The 13,618-nt window shown below is 41.1% G+C and overlaps 1 protein-coding gene across 2 annotated transcripts in view; it reads right to left on the bottom strand.

Moving 5' to 3' along the window:
* ERC2 (ELKS/RAB6-interacting/CAST family member 2) overlaps nucleotides 1–13,618 on the bottom strand; it is an 858,173-nt gene that overhangs the window by 344,531 nt on the left and 500,024 nt on the right. For both annotated transcript variants that reach the window (XM_087866956.1, XM_087866957.1), the window contains one exon: nucleotides 12,271–12,431. In XM_087866956.1, coding sequence (XP_087723082.1) covers nucleotides 12,271–12,431 — 161 coding nt within the window. The remainder of the gene's footprint in view (nucleotides 1–12,270; nucleotides 12,432–13,618) is intronic.

The following is a 13,618-nucleotide window of genomic DNA, read 5'->3' as shown; positions in this document are numbered from 1 at the left end:
AATCCTGCTCCCTGCTACGGTCTCTGTGTTCCAGCCACACAAGCCTCCTGTGAGCTAATGCAAGGCATGTCATCCCTTCTGCCACAGGGACTTTGCAGGGTCAGCCCCTGCCTCTTAGAATGTGCTCCCCCACCCGACCCTACTTACCAGCCCCACCTCTTCACCCAGTGAACTCCCACTCACCCAACACATCCTGGCTCACAGACAGAATCCTCAGGGAGCTCTTCTCCTACTTTCAGGATACTCTCATTACTACACAACCCTTTCCTTTTGTGCACACCTGCCCTCGCTATCATTCTGCATTCAGATTTCTAATCCTTTGATTGGACATCAAATTATTCATTCATTCTCTCAATCAATAACTTTGGCTTCCCTGAATGATTTGTTTTATGAATGAGTGAATTAGTCTATGATTGAACAAATGCCTGCGTCAATAAGGAGTGCTTAGCGTGTACCTCAGGCTACAGTGCTACATTTACAGCAGTTGCTTCTCAAAGCTGCAGTGCCTTCAGCTTTATGGAAACCCCAAACGCTCTGAGCTTGGTTGAAAGGAGGCTATCCATGGCCTGGAGGCAGCTGACTTGTACTCTGGTCAGGACGCCCTAGAATGTTCTTTCCTTCTATCTTAAGCACCTCTTCCCTCCTCAGTCAAGCCAACATCCCCAAGCCCGAAGAATTGGGGAAGAATTGTTTTCCCTTGTATATGGCAGGAGCGGGTGGTTGTTTTCACTAGTCCTAAGACTAAGGCTGACTCTGGGCACATCAGCCCCACATCTTTCTGGGGTCGGGGCAGCAGCCGTCATTCATATTGAAGGGTCATTTGGAAGCCAAGTGTTTTTAGAAAAACCACAGAATGGCAGTTTTGTTTCAGTGTTTTGACTTAAGCATCAAGCAATCTGCTTCTTTTTCCAAAATTACTTAATATGGGAAATGTAAACATTTTCTAACAGTGCTTTCTCAAATCATCCTAACAAATCTCACACATGTGACCATGGCACCATGGATTTCCCCACTGTACCAGACTGGGTCTGGCTGAAGACAGCCATAGATGGGTCTAATGAGGAGACTTCAATGAAAGGTCTACAGAGGAGAGGTGGGCAGGGTTAATAAAACAAACAAGACATGGTGAGGCACCCAGAAACTGGCAACGGTGGGCAGCCGTTTCCTTGCCTTTGGGTGAGGGGCAAAAGGAAACATGAGTTAATCCCAGTGCCAGCAGGAACTGGGTATGGGGCATTGCTGAGAGGGAGCTGTAGTCATGGAGAGAAGTCCCTACCTCCAGAGACGTGGCCACAAAGCAGGAAGCGAATAGGGAGGAAACTCTCTAGCTTTTTTCTACTCCCACCCTCCCATTTCCTACAGCGCCTCCTGTTGGCCTTGAACCCAACTAGGAGTCAGCCAGCAAAGGAACCCTAGAAATGCACCCCAGGGTGGGCAGCTTCCCAGGGCACAGCCTCCCCTCCCAAAGAATGGCAGGCAGTAGAAAAGAGCAGAGGATAACCACTGGGCCTACCCCACCCCATGTTGCCTTAGAATAAAGCCTTAGCTAATGGGAGTCTTAGAAATGTATCAAAGGGAAAGTTTTCCAAGAAAACTTCCAGAGATAGAGCCAAGAGGAGAAAGAAGCTCCAAGCACAGGGCTCATGAAGTGAACACACAAACACCAATTTCAAAACAGAACAGAAAGACAGCAATTTAACTTTTATCGTAACTGCATGCTGGCACTAGCTGCAGTACACTCTGCAAATCTCTTCAAGTAAGCGAAGTGTAGGGTATGAGTAATAACAGATTCTCAAAGTTGGCCACAGCCTCCTGCAGGTTCGAATTAAGATCCCAGGGATATTGGCTTAACCCAAAGATCAAGTCAAACACTGCATTTCAATTTTCACAATCCGTTGGTTCCCAAATTCCGTGACTGGAAAACAAAAGACCTTGGCCATGTCTGATTGGCGCTTGGCTTTAGGCTATAGTTCTCAATTGTTTTGCTGCTGGTGAACTGAGTAGTCTCCTCTCAACATCTCATTCTCCAGGCAAGATTGCCAGACCCAGGCTCTTCTCTCCCCCAAACATGTGTGTACATGTATGTACACACACACACACACACACACACTCCTTCCCAGGTGCTTGGTCTGCCTCCTGCCCAACAGTCAAAATTAGAATCTAGCAAGACAACCATTATGCTGAGAAAATCCAGAAAATATTTTGAACCCCAGCATTTTGTAGGGCATCAGAACAGGGGTAGGAAAGGGAGAGGAAAGGAAGAAGAGGAGAGAGGATGGTGGTTAGAAGTAAAGGAAAGAAGGAAGAGAGAAAAGAAAAGAAAGGGGAGGCTGGGTGGAAGAAAAGGCAGGAGTGGCCAAGGTAGAGAGAAAGGAGGAAGAGGCAGCTAGCAGGAGGCAGAATATAACTTTCATCAGCATTCATTCATTCCTCTAACACACTTTTATTTAAATGCTTTCCAGGGATCCAGAACATTCAAAGCCTTCCCCACCTCCATGCTACGCCTTGCCCTATAACCCTATACTTCTTCACTGACTTGGAGACTTTGTGATGTCCTCTTTGAGCGAGGATGAGGATCTTGATATTTACCTGTTCACCCTCCATATCTTAGGGTTGAGGATTCCCCTGATCATATCTGGACTACATTTTACCTATGCCAAGAAGATACCACAAGAAAGCAGAAAACCATCTAAGTTGTGATTCTCCCCAAGTCCTGCCCCTCACAGTTCTGGCAGGCAGCTGGCATCTGGGCAACAGTCTGTTTCCCATTGATGCCCTAAGTCTCTACTCTGGCATACATTCTCCCCTTTGCATTGTCCTCATCTTCCTTCTATCCTTTTGCTCTAAACAACCATTGCAAGAAGTGTTCCCTAGCAAAAGACCTAGCTACCCAGAGGGATGCGGTAAAGGAGGGAACAAATGGAAGGGAGAAATAAAGGTGGACAGAAAGGGGCATCAATTTATAGAGCTGGCTAGAGGACTAGCCCATTGAGAAATGTCTAATTTCATACCTTCAATTTATAGTTGGGCACACTGCGACAGCCACAGGTTAAGGAATGATGGAACACCAGAGTCAGAAAGGATTGCATGGTCTGTTGACCAATGGGCATGGATGGATCAGGTCTTTCGTATCTTAGTGAGGATTTATATTTTATAGGGACCACAGTCTCTTGGGGATCTGGATCTGAGACCTGTGACAATTCCACTGGGGATCTCCATGATGAGCTGGTCTATAGTCCCAAGAAATCAAGCCAAAGTCAAGAGTTCAAAGTCATTTACACAAAACAGAAAATTCCCAGGCCACCAAGCCCTCTGGGTCAAGATCATGATCCTGAGTGGGGATAACATATCCTGCGTGAGTCCCCTTTGAAAATAAGTCAAATTAAATCAGAGATGAGACCCTATAAAGCTTTTCTCTCTTCCTGAATTTAAACACACATTCTTAAAAAAGGGAGACTAGTTATGAGTTTCTCAATGCCCACCATTGGCATTCGGAGTTGGATCATTCTAATGTTGTAGAGGCTGTCCTGTGCACTGGAGGGTGTTTAGCAGTCCCTGGTCTCTACGCACTTGATGCCAGTAGCAACTCCCCTCTAATTGTGACAACCAAAACTGTCTCCAGACTTTGCCAAATGTCCCCTAGGGGGCAACATCAACCCCAGGCTGAAACCCACTGTTTAGAGAATCAGAGACTATTAATGTGGTCATCTGAGTCTAAAGCCCTGTTCACAACTGGAGAGACTGGGTCCAGCTGGCCTCAGCTCATTCAGCTGTAACTGGCAGATTCAGGCTATGAACTCAAGTCCCAAGAGCCCTGCTCACTGGACCAAAAATTCTCGTTTCAGGACTTGATATATGACCCTGGCTGTACTGACTGGCCCTTGGTTTCTCTTTGTGTGATGTAGCTACCCCATCCATTGCCTCCTGAGGCTAAACCTGGCAGCACCGCCCACAACGTTAGGTCAAGTACTTAAAAAATTCCTCCAACGGGATATTGCTCTTGATTGGGAGAAGGACCACAACTGTCCCTTTTGACTTGCCGTGCTTTATGAGGTTGGAAGGCCCGTACATTTCTCTTTCCCTGTCTTACTGGTTGACCTTCCCTAGCCCCCATGGAGCTGCTGTGAGGATGGAGATAACATAAAGTATGGTGGTTGGAATTATTTAAGCTCCACAATTCACAAGCATTTAGATTATTTAACTGCTGATTATGATTATTTAAGCTGAAAGATTATACCACTTTAGCTCAGAAAATGTTTGTATTTCCATTAAAAACCACCAGGCCAAGGGCCCTTTTGACTGACATTTTTCACTATTAAAACTTTACATACAGTGCATGTTTTTGGCGAGAAGACAGTGTGTCCCTTATTTTGTTTTAAGATAAGGAAGCTGACTTCAAAGGCCTCTTCCAACTAGCTCTCTCCCTGTCCCCTCCCTCCCATCATCATCCTAGTCTGCTGTCCTGTACCCCAGAGGCAAGTTGGAAGAAGCACCCATGTGCCCATTGCCTTCTACTATTTAATCAAAACCAGTCCTGCAATTTCTACTCTTAAAATTCTTATTACGATGACATCTAAGTTCTTCGCTCAGAGACAGTGTGCTCAATGGTAACGGTCATGGACTATAGTGGTAAACAGCCTTGCATTTGAGTTCCAGGTATCTGGGACTCAGTTCCTGCATATACATAGTGGGGATAATAATACTCCCCAGCTCACAGAAGGTGGCAGCAATGTGCCCCTGCCTGACATGTAATAAACACTTAATAAAAGTTTACTGGTAATAGTAATTCCATCACCCAAAGTCTTACATGCACTGAATAGTATATATGCCTGGGCTAGTTTAATTCTCTGAAGGCATGTGAATCAGAGACAGTACATTCCCTGAGGCAGAGAGAGTGAAGGGCTCTTGATTCTACCTGACATGCAATTCAACCAGTGATTCTTTCCCTATAATGATCTGTAAAACATGTCTCTGCTTGGCTAATACATTTTACATCTAAAGAGTCTTATGGAAAATAACACAATGTACAAACATACAGAAAAATTCTACTGTGGTCCTATTAGAGAAGATTGTGTCCTAAACCAAGCAATCATTTTTTACTTTTGGCAAGTTGCTGCACTTAAAGTTTCTTAAGGGAAGAACAAAGATTTCGGCATCTCCTAAATATCATCCGCATTTCGGGTCATTTGTTTAGTGAAATTATGGATAGAATTCCACATTGGAAGCACTGTGATCACCCTGCTGTTCCCTCCATGGGGATGGAAATTCCCTGCATAGCACCCAGAACAGGTGTTTTTTTGCTTGCGCGGGAATTGCCGACACACCCTGGGAGCTGCCTCCAAAGGCTACAAGTCCTCCCTCCTCCTTTCTGCTGACTGGAATGTGGACAGGATGGTTGCAGCTAAGACAAAAATCTTGCATTGGGGGTGAAAGCCATATGCCGAGAACGGCAAAGCATCAAGACAGAAGGAGTGGAAGTCCCCAGTGACTACACGGCTACTTGTAAGAGCTTCTGGAATGTGAGGTTTTCTGTTCCTTGCATTTAAAGTTAATTAGACCATTCCACTATTCTCAAGTTATTTTCTTCGCAGTTAAGTTTTACTCACCCACTATAAGTTTTGTGTACAGCAGGTCTTTTCTCTCCCGCTAAAGGCTCTAACACACCAACTTCAGGGTTACAAGAGAGAAACAGAAATCATGATGATAACCAACTGTGCATTTATGTGACTGCCTGCAGCACAAACCGCAATCGATGTTGGATGAGCAGTTCTTCATGATGTTTATTTTCTCTCTCTGTCACCTGTCCTCAACCACTGCAGGTAAGCTAGAAAGCTGTGACGAGCTTCAGCAGTGTTCTAGCTGATTCACTTTACTTTTCAAACTCAGCAGGTGGTAAATAGAAACAACCAGACAAATTAGGACATTCTACAACATATTACCACTGGTACTTAATATTTTTAAAATTGGACATGTTGAAGTTTTTCTAAATAAACCATTAGATACAGAAAGGATTTCATTGTAGTCCCCAACCCCCAAAATGTTGAAAGCATAGAGCTAATCTGGAATTTGAAGATAGGATCACTATATGTGAACTATGTGTTTATCTAACATGAATATGCAACATAACATGATATATTCATGTGCACTCACATATATATACACACGTACATATATGATCTTTTGCTGCTTAAAAACCACTTTCTCATAAATGTATGATTTCATTAAATCCCCATAACATCTCTGTAAGATGGTGTAACTGAGTTTATAAATTTTAAGTAACGGATGCCTTCCAAACTCCCCTCCCAGGCTTCATTTATCCTGTCCAAATTGCCAGGCACTTAGGATTCCTCCCTAAAGAAATGTGATTTGTCTTTTCTCATGCTGGCATGAAGTAAAGAATAAATTGATTTTATCATTTTCTGCACCCTGCCTCTCCTTTGAAGGGTACTTACCTAATGAGTGGCTCTCTCAAAAAGGATCCTAGATCAAAGAGGCCAACAGGATAATGCCTTGGAATAAGCTGCTGCCTTACCTCACTGTAAACTTCCTAAAATAGCTCAATATATACAAAGGCTTTTGAGGCTATCTGGAGAAGATGTCTAAAATGCAACAATACCCAGTAAATTAAGATGGATCTTACATCATCAGATGAGTTAAAAATGTAGAGGTTTCGTTAAAATCTTTACATAACACAAGCACCAGAAATCACCACAAGAAGTCTAAAATATACACTTCAAATCATGAACTATTAACTAGCTCTCAAAACCCTTATTCATTCCATATTTAATACTAAATTGAACATATCAGTCAGCCTGCCTGTCTGCCTATTAAATTACTATGCTAGTTTAAATCATCTGAGCAAGCACACACAGATAGATTTTAAGTACTGTATCTCCTGGCCTTCAATTCCTTTTAGCCACAGATATCAAATTCACCTGTCACAAATTAAATAATTGAGCTTTGGTTACTCAAATGTAAGCTTATTAGCCAGCATTAATAAAACCAAACATATAGAATGATGTTCTTAATATTATTTTAATAAAATTCCTTTTAAATAGGAGCAAATGTAACAAAGATGAGGCATTAGGAAATGTTGTAGCAAGAGGTTTTAGATATTTTTTAAGCAAAAGAATAATCTTATACACAAGGGAAAGTGAATACTGTGCTCTTCTATGAAAATGCAGGGTTGGGGCACCTGGGTGGCTCAGTCTGTTGAGCAGCTGACTCCTGGTTTCAGCTCAGGTCATGATCTCAGGGTCCTGAGATTGAGCCCCACATCAGGCTCCACTGTCAGTGGGGAGTCTGCTTGAGATTTTCTCTCTCTCTCTCTCTCCCTCTCCCTCTGCTGGTTTGCACTCTCTCTCTCTCTTAAATAAATAAATAAATAAATAAATAAATAAATAAATAAATCTTTTTTAACAAAAGAAAGAAAATGCAGGGTTGGGGACTTTTAGTTCCTTCCAGTGTCAGAATAATTACTAGCAATTAGAATACTAACCAATAAAGACCAAACTAAATGGGGAGGTGTGTGTGTGTGTGTGGGGGGGGGAGAATCCTTCATGAAATACAGTCAAAGGCTCTCCTCTGACCTTGGTTCCTAAAAGGGTTCTCAGTCGTAGGAAGTTACACTGAATTTTCCATGTCCCTCTTTACCTCAAAGAGCTACAAGGGTCCTTACCTTTGGAATAGCTTTCTAAGTGGGATTCCAAATTTCTTTGGTTATAGGAAAAAACTATTTTTCTCATCTATCTATTCATTTACTTGCTTATTACTTTGATCATTCATTTCCTCCACTCATTTTACTAAAGTGCAAGCTTGATCAGGTGGGATTTTTCTATTTGTTCACTTAGAACCGAACCTGCCACATCATAGGTACTCAATGAATATGAATTCATATGAGCTAATTCATCCTTTCATTCCTCAAAAGTTTATAAAATGCCCACCACGTGACAGGTTCTAGATATTCAATATTAAAAAGAAATTCCACTATAAATAAAACCAACTCATGAGAAATCTTTAAATTGGAAGAATCAGGCAATATTTTCTCATTCTAAATTCATTCTAATTTTAAACTAAGAAGATAATTCCTGGCCCTGCTCCAGGAGAATGGGAGGGAAAAATGTAGACGAGTATGGCACATGTCCCAAAATGATATAACACAAAACAAAACTCTGAGCACAAATGAAACAGCTGGGTTGTGGGGGTAGCTATCAAAAGATAGCATGAGGGATCTTTGTAACAATGGAACAGTTCTATATCTTGACTGTGACAGTGGTTACACAAATTTATACATGTGATGAAATTGCATATAACTAAATACACACACATACACACACAAGTGCATGTAAACCCAGAGAAATTTGAATAAAGTTGGCAAATTGTACCAATATCAATTTCTTGGTGTGATATTGTGCTGTAAGTTATAATTATGCAAGATGTTACCACTGAGGAAAATGATTTCTTACAACTGCATATCAATCTATAATTACTTTAAAATAAGTTAACAAAATAGAACAGCAGAATGCTTATCAAAACATTCTTTATATTGCCAAACATTAGAACCAAGATAAATGTCCAATAAAGAAGTGAACCTACATGACAGTATATTAAGTAATTAAAAATAATACAATCTTATGTTTAGAACATGGAAGGGTGTTCACCATCCAGTAAGCCAAAGAAGCAGGATTTGCAAAATATAAGAGTACAATCGAATTGTGTTAAAAAAATATAGAGCAAAAAAGAAAAAAAAAAGTAAAGAGTATTTGTAAAGGTGTGCACCAAAGTGCCATCAATGTCTGTCTGCATGGTAGAAGATCTTAGGTGATTTTCTTTTTAATTTTGCTTCTTCATATTTCTTCATTTTTCTTTTCTCAAATGAACACTATTATTTCCAGAAGAAATATCTAAAATGCTGTCTGTGCTGTGTATGGGGCTCAGGTGAATTCTGTGTGCTTTGAACAAAAACCAAGACAAGTGGGAAGATTACACAGAAAGCCATTTCGGCTCCATGAAAGTACCAGTGAGGTACCTGCAAGTGCCCATGACTTCCAGTGGGAATGGTGTTGGCCAGGGCCTGGTGAATTCCCTATTAGTAACTGTGTGGATAGGAGTCTGGTTTATGCACGCTGGGAAGTTGGACCCAGCTGCTTTCCAATTTTAAAACTCTGTGCCATTTAATTTTACAACGAATTTAACAGACACTACCTTTCATTTCAAAAGCCCCTTTTATGTTTCAAAGCACTTTCACATATGCTGGTTTATATTCATTTCAGTTCAGTACTTTAAAAAAAATCCTGTCTGTACAACAATTCTACAGAGTAGGCAAGGTAGCTATTATCACCTCCATGTTACTGAAGAGAAAACTGAGGTAACCAGGGAGTGATCTCCTTCAGTATTATGGGTAAGTTAACATATCCCACCTTCTTTCGCTTGACTCACGGCCCCACCCCTACATCCTCTAACACCATACAGCCTCTCCCTTCCCACCAGGGTTTGGAAATAGATAGACTTCGCCTAAAGTTGCTTACATGATGCCTGCCAAGTTGAAAGAAAACCAACAGGGCACCTGTGTGGCTCAGTAGGTTAAGCATCTGCCTTCTGCTCAGGTCATGATCCCAGGGTCCTGGGATCAAGCCCCATGTCAGGCTCTCTGCTCAGCAGGAGAGTCTGCTTGCCTCTGCCCTACCCCTACTCATGCTATCTCTCTCTCAAATAAAATCTTAAAAAAAAGAAAAACAATAATGCTTGGCACAGAGTGATAGTAAATACTGACAGGGATATACCCATCTAATTTTTTCCACTAACTTACACTGACTCAGTTAATGTCCAGTAACCAATATGTCAACTCAGCTTAAAAATCAAGATTGATCAAACCAGTTGGTTGACTTGAACAGCCCAGGAGGCTCCTGAATCTAATTGGGGTTGTTGGTCAATATAATTGCCTTGTACCTGTGTCCCCATAGTCCTGGGAAGGAGCCCATGAGTGGGGCTTCTGGGCCAGTTAAATAGTGAATAGGGTCCATATTGGGCTTAATGAAGTAAGGCTTTGTTACTTTTACCAAAGGAATTAACAGAAGAATTCTGTATTTATTTTGCAGTGGCAGAAGATTAAGCACTTGAGCAATAATGTGGCAATTCACCAAAAGAGGTCTTAGTTAGGTGCTATCTGAAATCATGAAATTAAGTGGGAAAACATACACATGGAAAAGGTTTATATGTTTAAGAAAAATAAATCCAAATTTTAGATAAATGATACTCTTCACAAAGTATACTAAACAAATGACATATTTTCATTGGCTGATAGCGTCATTTACACACATATATCATTTTCCATGTGCCAAGCCCTCCTGAGTGCCTCTCCTCTCAAACACTCCACGAAAGTCGTTATAGGAGGAAACAGAAGGGCCAGCGATGTTAGGGTCATTTCCCCTAAATCACACAGCCGCCAAGTGGAAGCAACAGGATTCCAACGTAGATGTGATGACTCCCAAACCAGTGTACTTCACCGTTACTTGCTCTCTCAAAACGTTGAAAGTATACGTCCTTTTTATAAACAGGAAGTAATGGAAGTCTCCTTACAAAAGCATGATAAATCACTCCAACAGATACAGAGTTAACTTGGGAATAGTTGGAGAACAATGAGAGAAACTAGGCTGAACTTCACTCATCACAACACACAAGGAGGCAGGAGTGGGACTGGTGAATGGAAAAGAATAAATCTTGATGGAATCAATGTACTGCTATTGTTAATAAATTATTGTTCAAGCTGGTAATGACGCAGATGTTTGAAAGACTTTTCTTCTTAGCTACATAAAATCTAGTCTTCACATTCAATCTATTCACTCATTCAATAAATAATTATTGAGCATTTACCATATGCTGGGCACTGTTCTAGGCAGTATGATAACCACAGTGATTCAAACTGATGAAAGTTCCAGGCTTGGTGGAATTCACATAAGCTCCATGAGAAAATAAGACAGTAGAAAGGGAGTTTGAGGTAGAAGATTTCAGTTTTAATCCTGGCCAGATGGCCTTAAGCACATTACTTGAAATCTCTCTGAATCTCAGTTCCCTCGCTTCTAAACTGAGGATAATAATATCTGTTTTTATTATATATTATTTTATTAGGAAAAATGCAAGTTTATGCATTAAAAAAACCTACTTATTCTTTGGTCTTGGAGAAACTGAGGTAGTTGACAAGGAATAAAAGTTTTGTCCTCATTATTAAATCCTTCAAAATATTTCATTCCATATTTTCCATGATCTAAGCTTTCTGGGTTTAATGTTAACCATGTGTAAGACTTGTGGGGTCAGGATGAGGTCATGCTTCCATACCTAGCCACCAATTTCAAAGTCTATGTTACAGGCTTAAGATGCCATAATTATGTATGTTTCCCTTATTGTGGAAGGAAGTTAAATTATATCTTGGTGATTATTTCATCTTAACTTATAGAGAGAGATGCTGCTTCTTGCCTACTTCTTTAGGAACAGATCCATAGCCAAGCGATTATTTCTAAAATCTTTGAGTAATTTCTTTCCTATGTTCTTCCATGGTGATATTATTTCATTGTAAGAATGAAATAAGAGCTAGGTGGAGATGGGTGTGTCACAAGCCCACAGGAAGGATCATTGCCCAGCATGAGGCCACACTTTATTGATTAAATCAAAGAAAGAGACTGGTTCTAGTCTCCCCCCTACCCCTCACCTACCCTACCCTGGGATGAGGGGGAGGAGGTGGCAGGGGGATTTCTAAGTCTGTTTTTATCAGCCCAGCAAATCAGAGTCCTTGCTTTCTAAACAAAGAGGTGCCAACCTTGAGACTCTATGAAAGCCAACACAAGCTACACATTGTACACATGTGAAAAGAATATAATTAGCAAAGTTATAGTCACAATTAGGAAATACCTCCTCAGAAAAGTTTCCACTTAACTCTAAGCAGCACTCAAATTACTATTGTGCTTAACGAGGCCTCTGTCTCTTGGCCAGCTCAGACCTTTGAGACAAATCTAAGAATAACAGCGCCGTCCACAAAACACAGACACACAAAATTTAATGCTGGATTTTTTTTTGAATAACAGATATGAAAAATGTGCAAATTGGGACATGGAAGCTATAATTAAAAAAAATAAGAAGCATAGTCACAGAAATGAATAGTTAAGTATTGGCTAAATTATTCTTTCTTTAAGCTCTTTGTCTTCTCTAGCCTTCCTTTCCCCATCCCTAAAGAAAAGTTAGAAAAGAGAAACTAGGAAAACAAAAATGGGTACTCACTTCATCTCCAGGATCTCCTCCAGCTGTTTTCTCCTTTCTATCCGGAGGTTGGCCAAGTGCGCCTCTTTTTCAGCCAGAGACTGCTGCGTGGAGGCCAGGCGTGCCTTGGTGGCATCCAGTTCCTGTCTGGTCTTCTCCAATGCATTCATCAGTTCCTCTATCTGAAAGGCACATGGCACGTGGTGTTATTTCTCCTTCATTCAAGCGCCAGGCCTTCCTTGCTAGCCTGTATTCTGACAATAGACACAAAGGAATCATAGCCATCCTTGAGCGGGGCACTGTATCTTAGAGACCATTCTTTCTTTGTCACTGGATGAAAGTAAATGTTTCAAACACAAAAAATGTCCAAATTTCTCCAGGGTCCTCATTCAATTGGATTGTCCAATAACCTTTATAGAAACTATTTAATATATTTATTAGAAGTGGAAGGTAACTGGCTTGACCCAATTTCAACCTGTGTTTGGCAAAAATCTCAGCTACTGCTTTCACAGTTGGCGGAAGGCAACACTCAAAATGCATTTGCCCAGCACAATATACTTTTGTGTGTAGGCTCCAGAGTATTCTGACAGGAAGTTAATCTACATGTTTCAGATTCATTCATGTTTTAACCTATCAAAGCGTTGTTTGGCAAAAGTGATTTGATGTCCAAGGGGCCTCAGGAGCCCCCTCTCACCTCACCTCCCTGCCTCACATTCAGGAAGCAAGGTTTGGCCAAAGGTAAACAGAATTCCAGCCACAAAAGGTTCAAGTTTGGTTTGCCCCTGAAGTTTGAGAGGGTTCTAAACTTGAAATAAATGACATGTAACTTTTATAGGGTGCTAATACACCATAGAAATAAGCCAGACTATCAAATATCCAGGATTTTTAGCCAGGTCCCAAAAAATTGGACTAGGGAGCCCCAAGGCAAGGCCTTATCCTCCCCAAACCATTGGGGGCTTTTAAAAGCCAACACACAACAAAGAGAGCTGGTGTTTACGGTTCTGTTCCAGAGACTTCCGTGGAGTGAGTTAGTGAAATGCCATCCCTTGCACAGATGCAGGCCGCATCCACCCTGCTGATTTAAAACCATGGTTCCAGGAAGTTTCTAGATTCCAGCGTTGATATTTGGGTTTCTAAGTCACCCCCCTTCCAGCTGAACTTGGCAGAATGGGATCATCCATCACTAAAGTCAACAGAACGCCCTTCAAAATGTGTCAATGACATGTTAGGTTCCAATTCATAAAGACTTTCTACACAATTTCTTCAGTTTTACATGGAATTTTTTCAGAATAAGCATCATAGTTCACATCCAAGGTAAATTACATGCTTTTAAGATTCAGAGAACCCTTCATTTTTCCCTGATAAAAAG

The sequence above is a fragment of the Ursus americanus genome, chromosome 14 (assembly GCF_024610735.1).
Source record: "Ursus americanus isolate L20-20 chromosome 14, mUrsAme1.1.p, whole genome shotgun sequence".
NCBI lineage: Eukaryota > Metazoa > Chordata > Mammalia > Carnivora > Ursidae > Ursus > Ursus americanus.
Note: the sequence above shows the minus strand (reverse complement) of the source record. Positions and strands in the feature narration are given on the sequence as shown.